Source organism: Rhinoraja longicauda, chromosome 6 (genome assembly GCF_053455715.1).
Source record: "Rhinoraja longicauda isolate Sanriku21f chromosome 6, sRhiLon1.1, whole genome shotgun sequence".
In the NCBI taxonomy this organism is placed as follows: domain Eukaryota; kingdom Metazoa; phylum Chordata; class Chondrichthyes; order Rajiformes; family Arhynchobatidae; genus Rhinoraja; species Rhinoraja longicauda.
The window spans coordinates 20,166,015-20,190,016 of NC_135958.1; the positions used below are offsets into that span (position 1 = coordinate 20,166,015).

Below are 24,002 nucleotides of genomic sequence, written 5' to 3' on the forward strand. Positions count from 1 at the left end.
CTCTGTTTCATGTTTAAGGTAAGATTTTGTGACATCATGTTTGCATTTGTGGATGTCAACACTAGCATTTCCAAAGAAATGTATTTTGATCAATTGCATATGATCTATTTTTCTGCCTTCTCCAGGTTTCCACACTCATTCAAATAGCACAGCAACCTGTGAGTATCACCACAAGCCAGATGGGAGACACAAATCCAGCAGGTTTCCAATTGCCAGATGAAATGTTGGTGGAGATTCTAAAAGAGCGGCTACAGGTACTGAATGATGATAATGCATTCAACATAGCAATGCATAAAGCAGTCACAATATCATTATTTAGTTTTTTCCTTTTTCTCCTTTTTCTCTCTGGGGTAAATAAACAGCTTTGAATGATGACCATGTGGTGTTGCAACAGTTCAGCAAACTCCAGTCCTGATCCAAGTTTTTACACTCATTCAGTTCTGCTCGAGAAGGCATCAGTTTTTTTAAATGGAAATGATAACCTATCTCCATGTTGAAATCAGCCATTATAGGCTGCTGATGGAGGTTCGGACTTTGTGACTTCTACAGCAGACATCACTGTTCACTGAGTCAGAAGTAGGCCCTGGACAGGAATTTGTTGCTCTTGCCTTCCAGTACTCTTACTGCCAGGTTTATAAGATCGATGGCAAATTATCTCATTAGCTTGTTTTCAATTGTTTAGAGAAGAACAAGGCCTCTGCTCTTCCAGGCCTCAGGAGGAAATGCACAGGACCCTTTTCACCAATCCTCACTGTGAAACCAAAGTCCAGGTTTGGTTAATGAAAATTCTTGGCTGAGTGTGGAGAGTTTTACAAATTGATTCGGGAATAATATTTAAAAGCAATATTAAAAACAGAAGCAGTAAGAGCATCATTCAAAGTTGTCCATTAGAATAGGTTCTACACAAACCAAGGACACTCTGCACCTGTATGTAACACATTGGTAAATCAGGCTTAATTTCATTTGTTTTTTATAGTTTGTAATCTAATCATCACTGATTTTGTTGTGATGTCTATGGCCTAACTTGATGGCCTATCTGTGGTGAGTTTAAAAAAAGTCCCTTGAACTTCCCATATACTTTGCCTCCATTTTCCATTTTAATTACGGGTAGATTAAACTTTCCATGTTTATTATTCTTTATATTTTATTCATTTGGAAAAATTACTTACATATTTTCCTTCCACTTCTCTCCCATTATTGGTGCTCTGCAGAACACCTTTAATTATGATCAATCCATTTATATTTTTTAACTGTCCATTTAATTTCTGATTCTTTCTTAACTAGTTATGCTTCTTTATTCTCTTACCTTTTATGTCATCACTAATTTGCAAGGCTATCCAGTTAGCTACTTTGTTCCCTATCTTTTCTAGATGTGTTTCAATCTCCAATAATTAACTGGCGTGCCTGTTCTTTGCTGCATTTCACTAATTTCTCCCACACTGCAAAATATTATCCATCTTATCTGTGTTGTTCTGTAACAAATCTGTACTTTGTTGCAGCAATTTCTTTCCCTCCCTCTGTTCACTTTCATATTCACTTCCCTTTATTGAATTCTTTTTTTTTTGTTGCCATGTTTTATTGAAGTATATATTCACAGACTTTTAAAGTCACCTCTACTTCTCCTTGTCTGACCTCTATTCAATTCATTTTTTAAAATCTTTATACGTGCAATTTCTGGCAGATCACTCTTGCTTCTTTCTTGTTTAAAGTTCTAGTGATGGCCCTGTTTATCTAAACATGGATTTTAAACCAAACTTTTAGAAAATGGTTTGATTTTTGTTCAGATTTCATCTGTTGGTGTTATAAGTACCCAGTACAAGTATAATGTCTAGTAACTCTTTTTCAGTCAGAGAGTTGTAAATCTGTGGAATTCTCTGCCTCAGAAGGCAGTGGAGGCCAATTCTCTGGATGCTTTCAAGAGAGAGCTAGATAGAGCTCTTAAAGATAGCGGAGTCAGGGGGTATGGGGAGAAGGCAGGAACGGGGTACTGATTGTGAATGATCAGCCATGATCACATTGAATGGCGGTGCTGGCTCGAAGGGCCGAATGGCCTACTCCTGCACCTATTGCTTATTGTCTATTGTAATCATACATTAGATCAATTTACTATTTAAAATTTGAAGATTATTAATTAATTGAATTTCCCTTTGCCCAATGATTGGCTTTGATGTAGCTTTAAGGCTTACTAGTAAAGACTTGCACAGTTGCCTAAACCCATGTCTTTGTTTATAAACCACAACATTTCAGATTATTATTTCTGGCGGGGAAGATGAAGCCCTCAGAGAGGATAAATTCAATACTAAAGTGAATTACCCAAAGTTACCTGAAATAGAAATAGATTGTACTAGAAAATCCCAGCGTCCAGTCACTACTTCCGACTCTTACAGATTATTTTTAGCACTTTTTGTTTTTATTTCAGATTTCTAGCACTCGCCATATTTGCGTTTATATCATGAATTAACCTGTTCTTTTTCACCATTTTCTGTTGTAGCTGAACGATTGTTGCCGAGGGATTGTATTTGATGGACTGGAGAATCAGTACAATAACAATGAAGCCTTTACACTCCTAACTGTCTTAAAAGCAATTAACAATAGACGTCACATCTATTTCATCAACATCAGTCAGGAATATGCAGTAATGAAAGCCACAGAGAAAGCCAAGCTTGATGAGAAAGGTGTGTGACTCCTGTACCAAAATACTTACTGTCTCATAGAATATTTTAAATGAACCAAATTATTTTTATCATGATGTTTTAAATATATCAAAGCACTGGGAAAAGGATCACTTTAGCCCGGGCTCCAAAGCCAAAATTGTACACTTTGCCAGAAATATCAAGGTTATAAAGCATAATAAAATTTTCTTGAAAGGCGCCTTGCCATAACATTAATAGTTATCTTGATAGATTCCAAGTGCATGTTTCTAAATCCTTTTTCATATTCACCTTATGTTTTTTCTTCACCTCATTTCCAAAGACGTACAGGTTGGTAGATTAATTGGCCTGCTGTAAAATTCTCCCCAAAGAATATGAAGTAGACCCAGGTGGGGGGGATTTGATAAGAATGTTTGGAGAATAAAAAAGCATTTAATTTAGGATGTGTAAATGTGTGTTTGATGGTTGGCATGGACTTGGTGGGTTGAAAGTCCTGTTTTCATGCTCCATCTCTCTATAATTCAGAGGCCTGAAGAATGGATAATGGTTAATGGAATTTAATGAGGTGTTGCATTTTGGGAAGTCAGACTAGGGCAGGACTTTCACAGTGAATGGTAAGGCACTGGGAAGTGTTGTAGAGCTGAAGGACTTAGGAGTACAAGTACATAGTTCCCTGAAAGATTGACAGAGTGGTAAAGAAGGCTTTGATACATTTTGCTTCGTCAGTCAAGGTATATTGCAGTTTTACAAGATTCGCAGTTGGATTTGAGTTCGCATTTGTAGTATTGTGTTCAGTTTTGATCACCCAGCAATAGGAAGGATGTCATTCGGCTGGAAAAAATGCAGGGGTGATTTACGAGGATGTTATGTTGCCAGGATATGAGGGCCTGAGCTATAGAGGAAGGTTGGACAAACTAGGACTTTATTCTTTGGAGCACAGGAGACTAAGCAGAGATCATATAGAGTCATACAGCGTGGAAACAGGCCCCTCGGCCCAGGTTGCCCACACTGACCAACATGCCCTATCTACACGAGTCCCACCTGTCTGCATTTGGCCCATATCCTTCTAAACCTACCCAATTCATGTATCTGCCCAAATGTTTTTTAAATGTTGTGACAGTACTTCATAGAGGTGTATAGAATGAGGGGAATAAAGAGAGTGAATGCAACTCTTACCTAGGTTAGAGAAATCAAGAACCAGAGGACATTGGTTTAGGTGAAAGGGAAACCTAAGCGCCAACTTTTTCACTCAGAGGATGGTGGATATCTGGAATGAACGACCAGAGACGATAATTCAGGCAGGTACCATAACAGCATTTAAAAGACACTTAGACAAGTACATGGATAGAAAGGTTTGGAGGGCCAAATGTGGGCAAAATGGACCAGTGTAGATGGAGCATCTTGGTTGGCATGGATGAGAATGGCGTGAGGAGCCTGCGTCTGTGCTATGTAGTTCTATGACTCTATGACATTGACAGACCTAAAGAGTATACTTGCGTCATCTGTACTTGCATGCTGCTGGATTTCCTCTATCTTTCCACCACCGCATGACTATCTGAGAACTCACCTAGGGCTAGGGCTTCATTGGATTCAGGCAGGCATCATTAAGAAGCTAACTAAAAACTTACACAAGGTTCCAACCAATTGTGTGCAATAAACCTTTCCCTGAAGTATTTCAGAAGATTGTAGATCAAGGAATATCCAGCAACATGCAGCAACGCCACAGCAGTTGCAAGCTCATCATGAGATTGCTGATGCTAACCGTACAGACCTCATGCTAGCACATGATTCTGTGCTGCTGTTTTCAAATCAAAGCACAAAAGCTTCCTCTAGACTATCTTGACAAGAATATTTACCCTAAATATAAAAATATTTATTACTAGCTAGAGAGCAGGCATCATCATATGGGACTGTACTGAACAAGGTAGTACCGTTTTAGTCTTGTAAAGTCCCCCTTTATCTCTGATACAAAATATACAACAGTGGTTGTTGAAGAGGAAATGTTACAACTGGGGCTGAGCTTTTCGTGATCTCTCCTGATACTAATAAATTCATATGTTTATGTTATAGGAGCAGAATTAGGCCATTTGGTCTATCATGTCTACTCCCCCATTCAATCATGGCTGATCTATCTTTCCCTCTCAGCCCCATTCTCCTGCCTTCTCCCCATAACCCCTGACACCTGTATTAATCAAGAATCTTTCAATCCCTGTCATAATAATATCAATTGACTGCCTCCACAGCCTCTTGTGGGCAATGAATTCCATAGATTCACCAACCTCTGGCCTAAAAAAAATCCTCTTCATCTCCTTTCTAAAGGTACGTCCTTTTATTCTGAGGCTATGGCCTCTGGTCCTAGACTCTCCCACCCCCCTTTTGTAAATCCACAACTACCTGCAGAAAAGCATTCTGAAGTTGAATGTAAAATCTTATCATTGAGAGCTGATGCTCTGCATTAGTCAGCTTTGCTGAATCTGTAGTTTCCCTTTCAGTGCCTCTTGATAATCATTGTTGGGCCGTTTCTTTCAAAACAAAAGATGCAGTTGATATACCTGGATACAGAATTCACATCTTAAATCACACCTTATCTGTTTATCTATCAAATAACAGAAACATTGGAAAATGAGAAAGCAGAGAAGGAGAAGGCTTACCTGAAAGAGCTGGATGAAGAGGAATATGAGGCCTTGACAGAGCAAGAGAAAGCTGAGTTTGACTTTAAACGTACCAGTTTATTCCGGGAACGCAGAGTGAAGTAAGTAGACAAGGCAACCTCACACCTATGAGAACTATCAGAATCCACAGATGTATTCACTATTCATAGAAAGGAAGAAAGAGCAGTGAATCTGCAGTGCCATTCAGTGCGATTACAACTGACCTGCTCATTTATTCAGTTGATTCTCCTTGATTGCTCTCTATCTTTTATAATCAAAAAATGTCTTTCAGCCTCAATTTCAGGATTTTTAATCAGCCTAAACACAACGTCTTCTCAAGGGAGAGCATTTCAAATTTTCGTTATTCACAGTGGCACAGCGGGTAGAGCCACTGCCTCACAGCTCTGGTGACCTTGCTTTGATTCTGACCTCCAGTGCGGTCTGTGCATTGTTTGCATGTTCTTCCTTTGTGGGTTTCCTCCAGGTGCTCTGGTTTCCAACGACATCCCAAGACGTGCAGATCGATGGGTTAATTGACTGCTGTAAATTGCCCTTGATGTGCAGTGAGTTGCAGAATCCGGAGTGGAATATGAGGAAAATAAAACGGGTTAGAAGCTTTCTTCACCACCCTATCTGCCTGCTATGCTACTTTCAATGAACTATGAACTTATACTCCATGATTTTTCTGCTCTATAATGCTCCCCAGGACCCTACTGTTCATATGAAGGTTCAACCCTGTTTTGACTTCCCAAAATGTCACACCTCACACTTATCTGAATTAAACTCCATTAGTCATTCCTCGGCCCACTTGCCCAGCTGATCAAGATCAGGCTGTAAATGCTTGCTATCGTCACTTTCTATATCAGCTAATTTAATGTCATTTGAAAACTTATTAATCATGCCTTGTACAATCTTTGTTGATATAGATAATTTTATAAACCATTCCTTTTACTACTATCTAAATGAGCTGTTATTACTTCTTTAATAATTGACTCCAGCATCTTCCCCACCACCAATGTCAGGTTAACTCGTTTATCATTCCCTGTTTTCTCTATCGCTCCTTTCTTGAAAAGTGGGATAACAATAGCTACCCTCTAATCCACAGGAACCGATCCTGAATCTAAAGAACATTGGAAAATGATCACCAATGCGTCCATGATTTCTAGAGCCACTTCCTGGGATGCAGACCATCAGGCCCTGGGGGTTTATCAGCCTTCAGTCCCATCAGTCCACCCAATACTGTTTCTCGTCTAATGCAAATTTCTTTCAGTTTCTCTGTCTCCTTAGATCCTCTGTTCTCTAGTACATCTGGGAGATTGTTTGTGTCTTCCTTCATGAAGACAGATCCGAAGTACCTGTTCAACTCTTCTGCCATTTCCTTGTTACCAATAATAATTTCACCTGTTTCTGCCTTCAAGGGACCCACATTTGTCTTTGCTAATCTTTTTCTCTTAACATACGTAAAGAAGCTTTTCTGTCCTTCTTTATATTGAATGAATGAATGAATGAATGAATATAACTTTATTGTCATTCAAAACTATACAGATGAGTGCATATTTGAACGAAATTCCGTTGCAACTGGCTTCAATGTAACACCAAATAATAAAAATTGATTAAAGAAAAAAAATTAAAAAAATAACTCGCACATAAAATAATGGCGGCGGATCATTGTGAATTCAAGAGTCTAATGGGTCGGGGGAAGAAGCTATTGCAGAATCTGGCAGTTCTGCTCCGTATGCTGCAGTACCTTTGACCAGAGCAGGGTGAACAGTCCATGATGGAGATGGGTGGGGTCTTTAATGACATTTTTGGCCTTGGACAAGCAGCGTTTCTGGCCAGCTTCTTGGCCAGCTTCCCCTCGTACTTCATCTTTTCAGCCCATATAGCCCTTTTTGTTACCTTCTGTTGTCCTTTGAAAGTTCCCCAATCTTCTGGCTTCCCGCTACTCTTTGCTTGTTATACATCTTTTATTTTAGTTTTATTCCATCCAAACTTCCCTTGTCAGCCACAGTTTCCTCTTACTCCCCTTAGAATCTTTCTTCCTCCTTGGAATGAAATGATCCTGCATCTTCTGGATTCTGCCCAGAAATTCCTGCCATTGCTGTTCTACCGTCATTCCTGCTAGGATCCTTTTCTAGTTGACTTTGGCCAGCTCCTCTCTCATGCCTTCATAGTCCCCTTTGTTCAACTGCAACACTGACACTTCTGATTTAACCTTCTCCCTCTCAAATTGCAGATTTAAAATAATCATATTATGGTCACTACCTCCAAGCGGTTCCTTTACCTTGAGTTCCCTTATTAAATCTGGTTCATTAGACAACACGAAATCCAGAATCGCCGTCTCTCTGATAGGCTTCAGTACAAGCTGTTCTAAGAATTCATCTCGGAGGCACTCTGCAAACTCCCTTTCTTGGGGTCGAGAATCAACCTGATTTTACCAGTCTACCTGCATATTGAAATCCCCCATAACCACAAAAGCATTACCTTTGTTACATGCCAGTTTTAACTCCTGCTGCAACTTGCAACCTCTATCCAGGCTACTGTTTGGGGGCCTGTAGATAAACTCCCATTAGTGTCTTCTTATCTTTACAATTCCTCAATTCTATCCACAGTGACTCTACATCATCAGTCCCTATGTCACCCCTCGCAAGAGACAAAATTTCATCCCTCACCAACAGAGCTACCCCACCTCCTCTAGCCACGTGCCTGTCCTTTCTATAGGATGTATAACCCTGAATATTCAGTTCCCAGTCCCAATCCTCCTGCAGCCACGTCTCTGTAATCCCCACAATGTCATATCTACCAATCTAACTGAGCCTCAAGCTCATCCACTTTACTTCTTATATTTTGCGCATTCACATATAATACTTTTAATCCATTACTCATCTCACCTTTCACATCGATTCCTATTTCACTTGGCCATACTCTCCTATCCCTTCATGAGCTTTCTGTCCCGTTAATTCTGGTGTCTTTCTTAACATTTCCTATACTCTCTTTCACTTTAACTCCATTCTTGTCTTTCCAATTTGTCTCCCCCCCCCCGCTCCACTATTAAGTTTAAACCCACCCGTGTAGCAGTGGGAAACTTGCCTGCCAGAATGCTGGTCCCCCACCTGTTAAGGTGCAAGCCGTCCCATTTGTACAATTCACCCTTACCCCAAAACAGATCCCAGTGGTCTAAGAATCTAAATCCCTACACCGGCTCCAGATTAGTGCAGATAGGCCTGATGTTCAGCATAGACATAGTGGCTCAAAGAGCATTTGTGCTGTACAACTGTATGACTATCTGACCTTTCAAACTGAGAGGCCCACAGATCAATGTGTATACATCCATAGTTCCCTGAAAGTGGCGTTACAGGTAGTGAAGAAGGTTTCGACTTTTGCTTTTCATCAGTGAGGGAATTGATTTGTTCCACTTGTACAAGATATCAGTGAAGCCACACTTGGAATACTGCGTTCTGTTTTGGTCATCTTGCTACAGGAGAAATGCCATTAAGCAGGAAAGGGTGCAGAGAAGATTTACTAAGACGTTGTCAGGACTCTAGGGCCTGAGCTGTTGGGAGAGATTGTTCAGGCTGGGACTTTATTCCATGGAGCACAGAATGCTGAGGGGTAATTGTGTGAAGGTGCAAAATCATGAGGGGAAGACATATGATGAATGCACTGAGTTTTTTCCCGAGGATAGTAGAATCAATAACTAGAGGGCACAGGTTTAAGGTGTGAGGGAAAAGATTTGATAACCTCAGGGCAACTTTTTCAAACAGGGGTGGTGGGTATTCGAAACGAGCTACCAGAGGAAATAGTTGAGGCAGGTACAATAACAACATTTAGTTTAATTGAGTTTAGTTTATTATTGTCGCATGTACCATGATACAGTGAAAAGCATTTTTGTTGCATGCTATCCAGTCAGCGAATAGACTATACATGATTACAATAAAGCTGCCCTCAGTATGCAGATTCAGAATAAAGGGAATAACGTTTAGTGCAAGTCCAGTAAAGTCTGATTAAAGATAGTCTGAAGTTCTCCAATGTGGTAGATGGTCGGTCAGGACTGCTGTCTAGCTGGTGATAGGATGGTTCAGCCTGATATCAGTTGGGAAGAAACTGTTCCTGAATCTGGAGGTATGTGTTGTCAAACCTTTGGACCTCTTGACTGATGGGAGAGGGAAGAAGAGGGAGTGAGCGGGGTGAGACTCATCCTTTATTATGCTGGTGGCCTTGCTGAGGCAATGTGAAGTGTAGATGGAGTCAATGGAAGGGAGGTTCATTTGCGTGATGGTCTGAGCCAAAGAGAGCAGAGCAAGTTAGACCACTCGACCCTAAAAACCATAGTATGTCATGGTGCCATTTCAGTAGGCAGAAACATTTAAAAAGAAAAATAACAAAAATCTGTGAATTGATAGATGAGATATATTCTGCATTTTTATGGTATCATCACACATACTGTTCCCCCAAAACTGATTACACTGCGAGAGGCATAGCGAACGGCGGGTTTTGCTTACTAAAATGGCGGACGTTACGTTCCTTTGCGTACTACACTTCAGTATAGGCGATTTTGATGGAATGGTTCATCTTGCTCCTCTAGTATCTTTGGTCTGAGCTACATCCGCAACTCTCTGTAATTTCTTACGGTATTGAATAGAGCTGTTCTCAAAGCATGCTGTGATGCATCCCAAGAAAATGTGCATCAGTAAAAGTTGGAGAGAATTGTTGGGAACATGCTGAACTTACTGAAGACCCTGTCCCAGTTAGGTGTTTTTTAAGGCGACTGTCAGAGTCATAGCAGGTCGCCGAAAAAACGGTGACTGGACTCCCCTACGACAATATCAACGACAAGCTATGACCCTGAAGACTGAAGACAACTGAAGACAATTCACATCTCACCCACTTTCCCTATAAAAGGGGGTGTACAGTAGGGTTTCCAATCATGCTGCTTCATGACTATTTGAAAGTGATGCCATGAAAAACTACTCTGAAATACAATAACTTCGTACATCAATTTCCCATCAAAATGTCAAGAATTTCCTTTATTGATATTCAAACAAATTTTTTTTAAAGGTTGATAAGAACATATAACAGTGCATACAAAAATATTGTAATAAACTTCAATACATTTCAATAAACCTCAAACATCAAACTTTAAAATTCAAACTTTAAACAGAATACAAGTGCAAAAACATACAAAACCTAACATCATTTATGGGCACATTACATTGTCCACACTTGGAATTCGCCGAAGTCAGCACCGGCGACAAACTTAATCACCTGGCTGCAATCTGCATTGGGGAACGGTGGTGACGGCATGGACCTGTTGCCGGGCGGGGAGCGTGGGTGGGCGAGAATGGACAGGGAGAAGACACTGACCTCAGTCGCATTTCTCCTGCTGCGATCGGCGGGCGACGGCCATCTTGTTGGACAGACAGACAGACAGACAGACAGACTGGTCTGGTCTGGTCTGATCTGATCAGGTCTGGTCTGGTCTGGTCTGGTCTGGTCTGGTCTGGTCTGGTCTGATCAGATCAGATGAGATGGGGCTACCTTAGATGGCGCATCTTGGTTGGCTTGGATATTGGGCTAAAGGGCCTGTTTCCATGCTGTATGACTCATTGACAATGAAATGTTTAGAAGGAATTGGGTCAAACACAGGTAAATGGGATTTGCTGGGATAGGCATCTAGTTCAGCATGGGCAAATTTGACTGAGGGGCTTTGTTTCAATGCTGTATAACTCTTTGACTCTAAAAACTGTTTCTGTTTCTGCCTTTACCACCTCCTTTGGCAGGTCATTCCAGATACCAACTAAATATTGTGTGAAGCATTTACCTCTAAAATCCCTTTAAACCTCTTTCTTTTTACAAAACTCTGTCCTTTAGTTTTTGACATCTCCACCATGTTAAACAGACTCTGGCTATCTTCTCTACCTATGCTTCTTATGAGGTGAATGTTGAAATGAGTTTCTGGGTAAGTTTATATTTTGAGTAGTCTAGAGCAAGGACATGTAACATAACAGAAAGCTTTTTCCGTTCATAGACTATCTGTAGTGCTCTGCCTTAGAAAATTGTTGAGCTTAGATTATCTAAATTTATGCTCTTCCATCCTGGAACAATGTCTTTGATAGTCATACAGCACAGAAGCAGGTCCTTTGGCCGACCTGTTTCATGTCATCCAAGATCACAGTATAATTGAACACTCGAAAAGATCAAAAGTGTCATTTGGTTCATTGCTCTTCCTTTGTTCCTTGGAAACTGTAGGCCAAAGAGAGTAGAAGTGTAATTCCACAAAGTTCCTGTAACTGCCATGGGACTCAGTTCACCAGTCACATGGTAATTTATTAAAAAATTTAGGAAGCCTCCATGTTTCTGGCACGAGTCAGGTCACTAAACTTCTTTCTGGCTAGTGTGCAATCTCCTGCACCTGTAGTGTCAGTAATCCTTCATGTGTCAGCTGCAGAGATTCTGTTAGAGATAAGTAGCTAATCCTGCATGACAACAATGTTTTTGTGTCCAGAGTTCTGAATGAGATTCACGAACGACAGTTACGGGAGCAGAAACTGAGGGAAGAAATGGAAAGACTGCGGGGGGAAGAAGAACTGAAGAAAAAGTCCAAAAAAGGAAGAAAAGATACGTATGTTAAGGACGACACAAAGAAATTGCAAATGAGTATAAAGATGGTAAGACAACAGGCTTGTCTCAAAAGCTAAATATAGAGAGACCATACCTTATTAATGGTGCCCTTTGTTCTAGATGCCAATTATCTTTTGTTCAAGACGGGTTGAATTCACAGGATGAGATGGGATATTGAGGCTCCTCCCTTTTGTACCAGCCATTTCTCCAGTCCAAATTGGTGGAGAAGGTTTAATGTGAATCATTCTCCTTGGTTCTCTATTTCCATCTTTACTCATCACAATTGCAAGGGACAAGCCCATAATGTGGGTCTCAGTCTCACCATCTTTGAAGTATATATAATTGTAATTTCCATTGTGTCCATGCATTTTCTTTTTGTTATTTTAGAGTTCAATATTACACTTTAAATATTCTGTTTCTTTGCTTCTCAGTGGCACTAGTGCAACACACTCAGACGTGCCTGATCACCCCGGGTTTGAATTTGTACCTCTCAGCTGGTTCCACATCTACACTGGACCAAAAGGATAAAGTACCATTCGACACATGCTGATACAAATGATTTCAGCGGGATGGTGCCTATCAGAATTTCTGCTGATAACAGATTAGGCTTTTTATAACCCAGCATCCTGGGAACATTTATTGCCTCTCTTCACACGAGAAGCTTTGTGAATTACTAGGGAGTAGTGTTATCCCTGGAAAAGCCAGCATCATCGAATGGTAATGATTTAAAGCAACAGAGAAATAAATCAATGATTATAAATTTGGGTCCTTGGATTTAAAGCATGTAATTTGCAACAATTACACTGTTACATTTCATGGGTTTAAAGTTATCTTGATGAACCTCCTGCATTTGTTTCTGGTGTAAGATATCTTATTTTAAAGTTCTGGAATGATAATCTTTGGTTTAAAATTTCTACAATTATATTCTTTGTATGCAGATTGATATGTTTTGGTTTTAAGGTCATTTCAGGATATCTGGCAGAAACAGGTTCTTTGACCCACTGAATCCGTGCCGATCATCAACCATTCAATTACACTAATCCAAAATTAATAAGTGTTTCACTTTCCCCATTTTCTCATAGTCATTGGTTGATACAAAATGCTGGTAAGGCAGCATCTCGGGGAGAGAAGGAATGGGTGACGTTTCGGGTCGAGACCCTTCTTCAGAGTCATTCCTCCAGATAGTTTCACTCACCTGCTGACTAGGGATAATCTACAATGGCCAATTAACTTACCAAACTACAAATCTTTGGGACGTGGGAGGAAACTGGAGCAGCAGGGGAAATCCAATACCATCACAGGGAGATCATGCAAGCTCCAAACATAATGTTTCCAAGTCAGAATTGAATCCAAATCTTTTGTGCTATGACCCATTGGCACTAGTACCTTTGCCACTGTGTCATCCTAAACGTTCTGGATTTTTTCCCCTTGTATTTATAGTCCTGGAGCAATATATATTGTGTTCAACTGAAATGCACTCCCTGCCTTCTGATACCAGCCTGAGCCCTGAAAAAGTTTAAAGAAAAATTGAAGCCTTGTTTTGTTCTGCCTGTAAGGGAGATGGCCAGAATCTCCTTAGAAAGTCAACAACCTCAGGGTCTAACAACTCTTAGGCAACCTTGCTATGTTCCCACTTTCTAGTGCCATGTCTTAGATATTGCAGGTTCTTCCAAGAATCTGGGTGCCACAACCATACCATTGAAAACAAATAATACAGAACAGTACAGCATAGGGACAGGCCCTTTTGCCCATAATGTCTGTGCCAAACATGATGCCAAGTTAAACTAACATTTTCGGCATGTGATCCATAGAGCTCTATTCCCAGCATATATTCATAGTCATAGAGTGATATAGTGTGGAAACAGGCCCATCAGCCCTACTTGCCCACACAAGTCAAAATGTCCCAGCTGCCTGCGCTTGGTCCATATCCCTCCAAACCTGTCCAATCCATGTATCTGTCTAACTGTTTCTTAAACAATGGGATAGTCCCAGCCTCAACTACCGCCTCTGGCAGCTTGTTCCATACACCCCCACCCTATATGTGAAAAAGTTACCCCTCAGATTCCTATTAAATCTTTTCCCCTTCACCTTGGACTTCGATTCCCCTACTCTGGGCAAGAGACTCTGTGCATCTACCCGATCTATTCCTCTCATGATTTTGTACACCTCTATAAGATTGCCCCTCATCCTCCTGCGCTCCAAGGAATAGAGACCCAGTCTACTCAACCTCTCTCTACAGCTCACACCCTCTAGCCCTGGCAACATCTTCGTAAATCTTTTCTGAACCCTTTCAAGCTTGACAATATCTTTCCTATATCATGGTGCCCAGAACTGAACACAATATTCTAAATGCAGTCTCACCAACGTCTTATACAACTGCAACATGACCTCCCAACATCTATACTCAATACTCTGACTGATGAAGGCCAATGTGCCAAAAGCCTTTTTGACACTTTATCTATCGACCTTCAAGGAAACGTGCACCTGCACTCCTAGATCCCTCGGCTCTACAACACTCCCCAGAGGCCTACTATTTACTGTGTAGGTCCTACCCTTGTCTGACGTCCCAAAATTTAACACCTCACACTTCTCTGTATTAACATCCATCAACCATCCTCAGCCCACCTGGCCAATCAATCCAGATCCTGCTGCAAACTTTCACAACCATCTTCACTATCTGCAAAACCATTCACTATTGTATCATCAGCAAACTTGCTAATTTTGCCCTGCATGTTCTCATCCAAATCATTGATGTAGATGACAAACAGTAACGGGCCCAGCACCGAACCCTAAGGTACACCACTAGTCACAGGCCTCCAGTCCGAGAAGTAACCTTCCACCATCACCTGCTTCCTTCCATGGAGCCAATTTGCGCTCCATTCAGCTATCACTCCTTGGATCTCATGCAATCTAACCTTCCAGAGCAGCCTACTATGCGGAACCTTGTCGAATGCCTTCCTGGAATCCATGTATACAACATCTACAGCTCTGCCCTCATCGACCTTTTTGGTTACGTCATCAAAAAAATCAATCAGATTTGTGAGACACGACCTCCCACGTAAAAAACCATGCTGACTGTCCCTAATCAGCCCTTGCCCATCCAAATGTCTGTATAACCTATCCCTCAGAATACTCTTTAGTAACTTTCCAACTACAGATGTTAAGCTCACCAGCCTGCAGTTCCCAGCATTTTCCTGCAGCCCTTCTTGAAAGGAGGCACAACCTTTGCCACCCTCCAGTCTTCCGGCACCTTTCCTGTATTCAAGGACGACTCGTAAATTTCAACCAGGGCTCCCGCAATTTCCTCTCTAGTTTCCCGGAATGTCCTCAGATATATCTGATCAGGCCCTGGAGACTTCATACACGATAGTACCTTCAGTACTTCTTTGACGGTAACACTGACTGCTCTCAAGACATTTCCATTGACTGCCCCAAGTTCCTCCATCCTACTGTCTTCTTCCTTGGTAAATACAGAGAAGAAATACTAATTGAGGACTTAGTCCATGTCCTGTGGCTCCACACAGAGGTGACTGCTTTGATTCCTGAGAGGTCCCAGTCTCTCTCTAGTTACCCTTTTCCCTCTTATGTATTTATAAAATCTTTTGGGATTGTCCTTAATGCTACCCAGAAGAGCTACCCAGATGGCCCCTTTTTGCCCTTCTGATCTCCTTTTTCAGTTTACTCCTTAGTTCCCGAAACTCCCCCAGGGATGCACTTGATCCCAGCTGCCTAGACCTATTCCATGCATCCTTCTTGTTTTTGACCAATGCCTCAATTTCTCTCATCAGCTAAGCTTCCTTACGTTTGTCTGCTTTGCCCTTCACTCTAACGGGGATGTACATATCCTTTTAAAAGCACACTTTTAAAAACATCCCACTTGGCCGATGTTCCTTTCCCATCAAATAACCTGCTCCAGTCAACTTGAGTGAGACCTTCTCTCATACCCCTAAATTTGGCCTTACTCCAGTTGAGCATTTTAATATGTGGACCCTCTTCATCCCTATCCATAACTATTTTCAACCTAATCGAACTGTGGTCACTGGTCCCAAAACACTCCTCCACAAACATGTCATTAACTTGCCCTTCCCAATTTCCCAATACTCTAGTATTGCCCTCTCACATGTGGGGGGCTTTACATAAATACACTTTTGAGGAATTGCACCCCATTTAAACCCTTCACACTATGATTTTCCCAGTCCCCTTCAGCATGGATTTACGAAGGGGAAATCATGCTTGACAAATCTACTGGAATTTTTTGAGGATGTAACTAGGAAAATTGACAGGGGAGAGTCAGTGGATGGTGGTGTACCTCGACTTTCAGAAAGCCTTCGACAAGGTCCCACATAGGAGATTAGTGGGCAAAATTAGAGCACATGGTATTGGGGGTAGGGTACTGACATGGATAGAAAATTGGTTGACAGACAGAAAGCAAAGAGTGGGGATAAATGGGTCCCTTTCGGAATGGCAGGCAGTGACCAGTGGGGTACCGCAAGGTTCGGTGCTGGGACCCCAGCTATTTACGATATACATTAATGACTTAGATGAAGGGATTAAAAGTACCATTAGCAAATTTGCAGATGATACTAAGCTGGGGGGTAGTGTGAATTGTGAGGAAGATGCAATAAGGCTGCAGGGTGACTTGGACAGGTTGTGTGAGTGGGCGGATACATGGCAGATGCAGTTTAATGTAGATAAGTGTGAGGTTATTCACTTTGGAAGTAAGAATAGAAAGGCAGATTATTATCTGAATGGTGTCAAGTTAGGAAGAGGGGATGTTCAACGAGATCTGGGTGTCCTAGTGCATCAGTCACTGAAAGGAAGCATGCAGCTACAGCAGGCAGTGAAGAAAGCCAATGGAATGTTGGTCTTCATAACAAGAGGAGTTGAGTATAATAATATAATAATAATAAGCATTTATTTTATATAGCGCCTTATCAGGTGCTCAAAGCGCTTTACAAAAACAATCAACATAAAAACAAACAGACAAACTATCCTAACGGAAAAGCGGCGAATAAACAACGCCAGCGTCCTCTCACGTCAGGGTCCGGCAGTAGACAACAAAAAGCACAGGACACACAGATACAATTTTTACACAAACAGCCATCACAGTGATTGCTCTAGGCATACCCTCACTGTGATGGAAGGCAAAGAAAAGTCTTATCTCCTCCTCATTCTTCTCCCATGGTGCCACGAGGTGATCGAGGCTCCAACTTTTTGAAGCCCCCACCGGGCGATGGAAAGTCCCAGGGCCGAGCCGAGCAGGCCGATGAAGGTCCTGAGCCCCCACCGGGCGATGGAAAGTCCCAGGGCCGAGCCGAGCCGAGCAGGCCGATGAAAGTCCTGAGCCCCCACCGGGCGATGGAAAGTGCCGCGGCCGAGCCGCGCAGGGCGATGAAGGGCCTGCGAGCGGGTCGATCGTACCTCGCGCTTCGGGGCGGTCGAAGCTGCTACGGCTGGAGCTCCCAAAAAACCGGTCGCCAGCCAGGGACCTGCGAACTCCCGATGTTGCGGTCTGCAGGGCCCACGGCCGAAGCCTCCGAGATGGTAAGTCCAGGCCCTGCGACCGGAGTCTTCAAGGTCGATCCCAGCTGGAGGCCGCCGACTCCACGATGTTAGGCCGTAGCGCGAACGGAGATACGACACGGTAAAGGTCGCATCTCCGTTGAGGAAGAGATTAGAAAAAAGGTTTCCCCCAACCCCCCCACCACCCCCCCCACATACACAGAGTTAAAAATAGAACAAAACGTACATTAAACGATGACAATAGACAAAAAACAAAAAAAAGACAGAGAGACTGCCGGTGAGCCGCAGCTGCAGAACACAGCCACGCCCCTTTTTGGGAGCAAAGAGGTCCTTCTACAGTTGTACCGGGCACTGGTGAGACCGCACCTGGAGTACTGTGTGCAGTTTTGGTCTCCAAATTTGAGGAAGGATATTCTTGCTATTGAGGGCGTGCAGCGTAGGTTCACTAGGTTAATACCCGGAATGGCGGGACTGTCGTATGTTGAAAGGCTGGAGCAATTAGGCTTGTATACACTGGAATTTAGAAGGATGAGGGGGGATCTCATTGAAACATATAAGATAATTAGGGGATTGGACACATTAGAGGCAGGAAACATGTTCCCAATGTTGGGGGAGTCCAGAACAAGGGGCCACAGTTTAAGAATAAGGGGTAGGCCATTTAGAACGGAGATGAGGAAGAACTTTTTCAGTCAGAGAGTGGTGAAGGTGTGGAATTCTCTGCCTCAGAAGGCAGTGGAGGCCAGTTCGTTGGATGCTTTCAAGAGAGAGCTGGATAGAGCTCTTAAGGATAGCGGAGTGAGGGGGTATGGGGAGAAGGCAGGAACGGGGTACTGATTGAGAGTGATCAGCCATGATCGCATTGAATGGCGGTGCTGGCTCGAAGGGCTGAATGGCCCACTCCTGCACCTATTGTCTATTGTCTATTGTCTAATATTGGGAAAGTTAAAATCCCCTACTACAACATAACATCTATGTGCCTATCTAAAGCCTCTGAAATGCCACTATCATATCTGCATCCACTAGCATCCCTGACAGTGCATTCCAGGCATTCACAATGCTGCGTAAAAAACCCTCTGCATATCTCCTTTAAACTTACCCCCCTCTGGCGCTTAAAGCTACACCCTGTATTCTTTGACATTTCCACCCTGGAAAAAAAAAGTGCTTACTGTCTACCCAGGACTGAAAGAACATCACCTCATATTCTGTGTGGATAGGTTGCAACACAATGGTATGAACATTTAGATTCTCCAATTTCAAGTAACTACCCCCCCCTTTCCCCTTCTCCATCCCCCCCTCCCATGTGCCTCACTGTACTCACACCTATTTCGCCCCTCACCCACCCCCCTCCCTTCCACCTACATTTCTTCTGCTTCACAATTCAATCCTTTTCTTCAATCCTTTTCTCACACCTTGTGTCTTTTTATGTCTGGTCTTTTGTCCAACCATTTGCCTATCAAAACCCTGTATCCATACATTATCTGCCAGGACTTGTCCTGCCTCTCCTCTCTTCCAGTTTCTTCCCATCCCTTGCCTTCAATCATTCTGAAGAAGGATCCCAACCCAAATATCTTTACCAAAGCCCTGCAATTTCCCCTCTTGCTTCTAGCTAGAACAAAGTTTTTCTGGATGAATCCCACTTGGTTTGGGATGGAAAATGGGCTACAAAATATAGAGTTCTAAAATCAGCCCTAAATTACTACCAACTTGTTTGGCCGTATGTTGATGTTGATAAGGATGCCTAATTTCTTTGATTCATAACTGTGGGCTCATGGTAAATAAAGAATACTGGGAGAAGGAAAGGAAGGTCATTACAAAGCTTTTGCAAATTAAAAAACAAATCACATTTTTGGTTTTATTTTGTATTTTTCTACAGAGCACTAATGCTTCAATGGTGAAGCCTGAGCTTCCTGAAGCCAAAGTTGTCACTGCAGATCATAATGAATCCATCCTAGTAGAGCGTGGTGAACCAGAAGAAGGAATCAAAAAGAGAAAGAGCAGGGATGCCAGAATGAGTCACACGTTCTTGGAAAAGTACAATTCAATCCTGGAGGATGAATTGCCCAAAAGTCCAGAGAAACAACTTTTCCTCAGATTTCAGAAGTATGAACGTAATCAGAAAAAAATCTCCCAAACTCTGGAATACTGGGACCGAGCACAATTACTTGTTGCTCACCCACAATCTGAAGATGGCCAAAGTGCGAGTGAGGATCAATCTACAGAAAGGCCGGTCCCCTCAAGCAAAAAGGGAAAAAAAGATCGACACGAGAAGCTGGAGAAAGAGAGAGCTGAGAAAGAAAGAGCTGAGAAAGATCGTCTGGAGAAGGAAAAGGCTGAGAAAGAGAGGCTGGATAGGCTTCGAGAGGAGAAAACTTACAGTTCTCCCCAGTTTGATATAGTTGCAGATGGAGAAGGTGTGGAAAGTACAGAGAAGGATGAAAATATCGGAGTGCCTCAGATCAAGTTGCCTGTGTATGATTCAGAGGAAAACATTGGAAAGATTATTCTGAACAGTGGCAAAATACCTTCATTAGAAGAGGTATTGACACGGCAATGATCCATTGCTATAATAAGGTGTTTTACAGTTCATTGGATTCTGGGGGCTTTTTAAACCGTGTTTTACATTGAATCTGTAAATTTACTCCAAATCTCAAGGCAAGGTCTGGACTAAACACCTTTCTAAATTACTGCATGCTATCAAACTAAGTCTCATTTACTAGGAATTAGGCAAGTAAAGGAATGCATTTCAAGTAATGAATAAAAGTAAGGATCACATAATATTATTTACTGTAACGTGAAGTAGGAACTGAAGTAGGTCATAAATTGATATAATCTGTTCCTCTCTAGTTCTGCCCTATTTCTATATTACTTACTGTGAAACAATCTATTGATTTATTCAGTAAATAGGCAAGGACAAGGTAAGTGGAATTGTAATGTGGAAAAAAGTAGATAAAATAAAATGGAAAGAGAGTGAGTGAAGGATGTTCAGAGGGATCTGGATGTCCTCATACACTAATCGCTAGAGGTTAATGTGCAGATGCTGCAAGCAATTAGAATGGCATGCAAGTCTTTATTGAAGACGATTTGCATATAAGAATAGAAATGTCTTGCTTCAATCATGTGGAATCTGGGACATAGTGTGTAAGTCTTCTCTCCCAGTTCATGGCATTAGAAAAATTTAAGGACACTCAGCCAAACTGTGTTGAATTATGTCATAAGGTCATAAGTGATAGGAGTTGAATTAGACAAGTCGGCCCATCAAGTCTACTCTGCCATTCCATCATGGCTGATCTGTCCCATTCTCCTGCCTTCTCCCCATAATCTCTAACACCTGTACTCATCAAAAATCTATCAATCGCAGCCTTAAAGATATCCACTGACTTGGCCTCCACAGCCTTCTGTGGCAAAGAATTCCACACATTCATCACACTCTGACGAAATAAATTTCTCCTCATCTCCTTCCTAAAAGAACATCCTTTAATTCTGAGGCTCCGACCTCTAGTCCGAGACACTCCCACTAGTGGAAACGTCCTCTCCAAATCCACGATATCCAAGCCTTTCATTAATCTGTACGTTTCAATAATGTCCCCCTCATTCTTCTAAACTCCAGCGAGTACAGGCCTAGTGCCGACAAATGCTCATCATAGGTTACTCATTCCTGGGACCATTCTTGTAAACCTCCTCTGGACCCTCTCCAGAGCCAGAACATCCTTCCTCAAGATATGGTGCCCAAAATTGCTCACAATATTCCAAAGGCGGCCTTACCAGCACCTTATAGAGTCTCAGCATTACATCCCTGTTTTTGCATACAAGCCCTCTTGAAATAAATGCTGGCATTGTGTTTGCTTTCTTTATTACCGATTGGACTTGCAGATTAACCTCTACCTATAGCTCAGCCCTGGCAACCTCCGTGTAAATCTTCTTTACACCCTTTCCAGCTTAACAGGGTGACCAAAACTGAACACAAACTCTAAATGAGGCCTCACCAATATCTTGTACAGCTGTAACATAACCTCCCAATTTCTATACTCAATACACTGACCGATGAAGACCAATATGCCGATAGCTTTCTGGACCACCTTATCTACCTGTGATGTCACTTTCAAGGAACTGTGTCCCGGTACTCCTAGATCAAACTGCTCTACAACACTCCCCAGAACGTTCCTCTCACTGTGTCGGTTTTGCCATTCTTAATTCTCCTCCCATGCTGTGCTGCATCTAAGTTCCTTGAGCCCCTGCAATGTTCTCTGCCACTTTCACCATGCTTAATCTATGTTTATGCTTCTTTTGCCTCCATTGATACCGACTCAATAAGGCTATTATATATTACTTGACCAAAATTCTTTTGAAGCCTCTGTATATTAAATCATCCATTTCAACACTCTATCACTTCAATGAAGAACTCAATCAGGTTAGTCAATGGCAATTTGTCTTTCAGAAACTCAAGCTGGTTGTCATTTTTTAACGTGTGTTTTTCAAGTTGTGCAAATTGCTGTGTACCAGACTATATCTCTGAAAGTTTCCTGCACTGCCAATGGTGGCTGTGGTTACCTGGTTTATCCTTCCTCTTTTTTGAAAGGTGTTGTCACCTTTTAGTTCAGTATATATCTGGCATCATCTTCACTAATTCCATTCTAATTTCCTTTAGCCTCTTTCGAGCCATTCCATTTCCACGTTGAATGCTGCCAGCTATTTAAGATCTATTTTCTTTCCTTTTCCATAATTATGATTTTAATGTTAATGAGCATAATTACAAAAACATTCTCTGCTTTCGCTCTATTTCATTTATCATACTAAGCTACTTTAGAGGAGAGTTATCAAAGGAAGATTTTTCACTGACCAGCTGGGAATAATAACAAACCAAGGATGCCGAGATACATGATAATTGCTGAGCACTGTCATAAAGGAGAAAGGAAAGGTGGTGAGATCGTAAAGTTTAGTTAAGGAATCCAGAATTGACGAGATTGGAGAGATTTCGTGCCAACAACATGAAATCAGGAATGACAAAGGGAACACAGCTGGAGGAACAAAGATATCCCAAAGCATTGTTGGTCTAGAAATGGTGAAGAGGAAAGCCTCGGACGGATTTGAAAACAAGCATAAGAATTGCATAAGCATAAACAGTAAAGGAATATCACTTAAGATAGACACAAAAACCTGGAGTAATTCAGTGGGACAGACAGCATCTCTGGAGAGAAGGAATGGGTTATGTTTTGGGTCGAGACCCTTCTTCAGAATATCACTTGTCAGGTTTTGTCCTGCACACCCCCCCCTCCCCCCCCTTCCCTGCCTTCTCGCCTCTAAAATAATCAATCTGAAGAAGCCCAACCCAAAACATTGTCTATTTATTCCCTCCACTGCATTACTCCAGCACACTGCCTTTTGCATAAAAATGTTAAGATAAAAGATTGTTTTCATTGGGTGAGTTTGGAAGGGGTGGGGGGGGGGAAGGGACAAATTAAGGAGGACACAGCGGCATAGCTTGCAGAGATGCTGCTGCACTGTGCCAGAGACCCAGGTTCAATCCTGACCACGGGTGCTGTCTCTGTGCAGTTTGCATGTTCTCCCTGTGATTGTGTGGGTTTCCTCCAGGTACTCAGGTTTCCTCTCACATCCCAAAGATGTGTGGCTTTGTAGGTTAATTGGCCTCTGTGAACTGTCCCTTGTGTGGAGGGAGTAGGTGCAAAAGTTGGATAACATAGAACTAGTGCAAATGGGTGATCAATGAGCAGCTTGGACTTGATGGGATGAAGGATCTGTTTCCATACGGTATCTTTCAATCAATCAATAATCTGAGCACGGAAAAGGGTTTTTACTAAAGATGGCAACTTGGGGAGGGCAGACTGGATTGTGTTAAAGTTGTTAGGTTGAGAGCTACCAAAGGTATAGACAAACGTTTTAGCAGCAGGTGCACTGAGGCAGCAGGTAGTTCGAGAGGTGGAACTATAATGTGGATAAATGTGAGGTTATGCACTTTGGTGACAAGAACAGGGCAGATTATAATCTGAATGCTGTCAGATTAGAAAAAGGGGAGGTGAAACGAAACCTGGGTGTGCTTGTACATCAGTCACTGAACGTAAGCATGCAGGTACAGCAGACAGTGAAGAAAGCTTAATGGCATGTTGGCCTTCATTGCGAGAGGATTTGAGTTTAGGAGCAAGGAGGTCCTACTGCAGTTGTACAGGGCCCTGGTGAGACTGCATCTGGAGTATTGTGTGCAATTTTGGTCTCCTAATTTGAGGAAGGACATTGTTGCTATTGAGGGAGTGCAGCGTAGATTCACCAGGTTAATTCCCGGGATGGTGGGACTGACATATGATGAAAGAATGGGTTGACTGGGCTTGTATTCACTGGAATTCAGAAGGATGAGAGGGGATTTTATAGAAACATATAAAATTCTTATAGGATTGGACAAGCTAGATGCAGAAAAAATGTTCCTGATGTTGGGGAATTCCAGAACCAGGGGTCACAGTTTAAGAATAAGGGTTAGGCCATTTAGGACTGAGATGAGGAAAAACGTCTTCACCCAGAGAGTTGTGAATCTGTGGAATTCTCTGCC

The 24,002-nt window shown here is 42.1% G+C and overlaps 1 protein-coding gene across 1 annotated transcript in view; it reads left to right on the forward strand.

The window, feature by feature from the left end:
- Nucleotides 1-24,002, forward strand: part of hydin (HYDIN axonemal central pair apparatus protein) — a 382,743-nt gene that overhangs the window by 206,397 nt on the left and 152,344 nt on the right. Inside the window, exons 43-48 of the mRNA XM_078401540.1 lie at nt 126-254; nt 2,492-2,675; nt 5,262-5,403; nt 11,808-11,970; nt 19,320-19,982; nt 21,795-21,854. Coding sequence (XP_078257666.1) covers nt 126-254; nt 2,492-2,675; nt 5,262-5,403; nt 11,808-11,970; nt 19,320-19,982; nt 21,795-21,854 — 1,341 coding nt within the window. The remainder of the gene's footprint in view (nt 1-125; nt 255-2,491; nt 2,676-5,261; nt 5,404-11,807; nt 11,971-19,319; nt 19,983-21,794; nt 21,855-24,002) is intronic.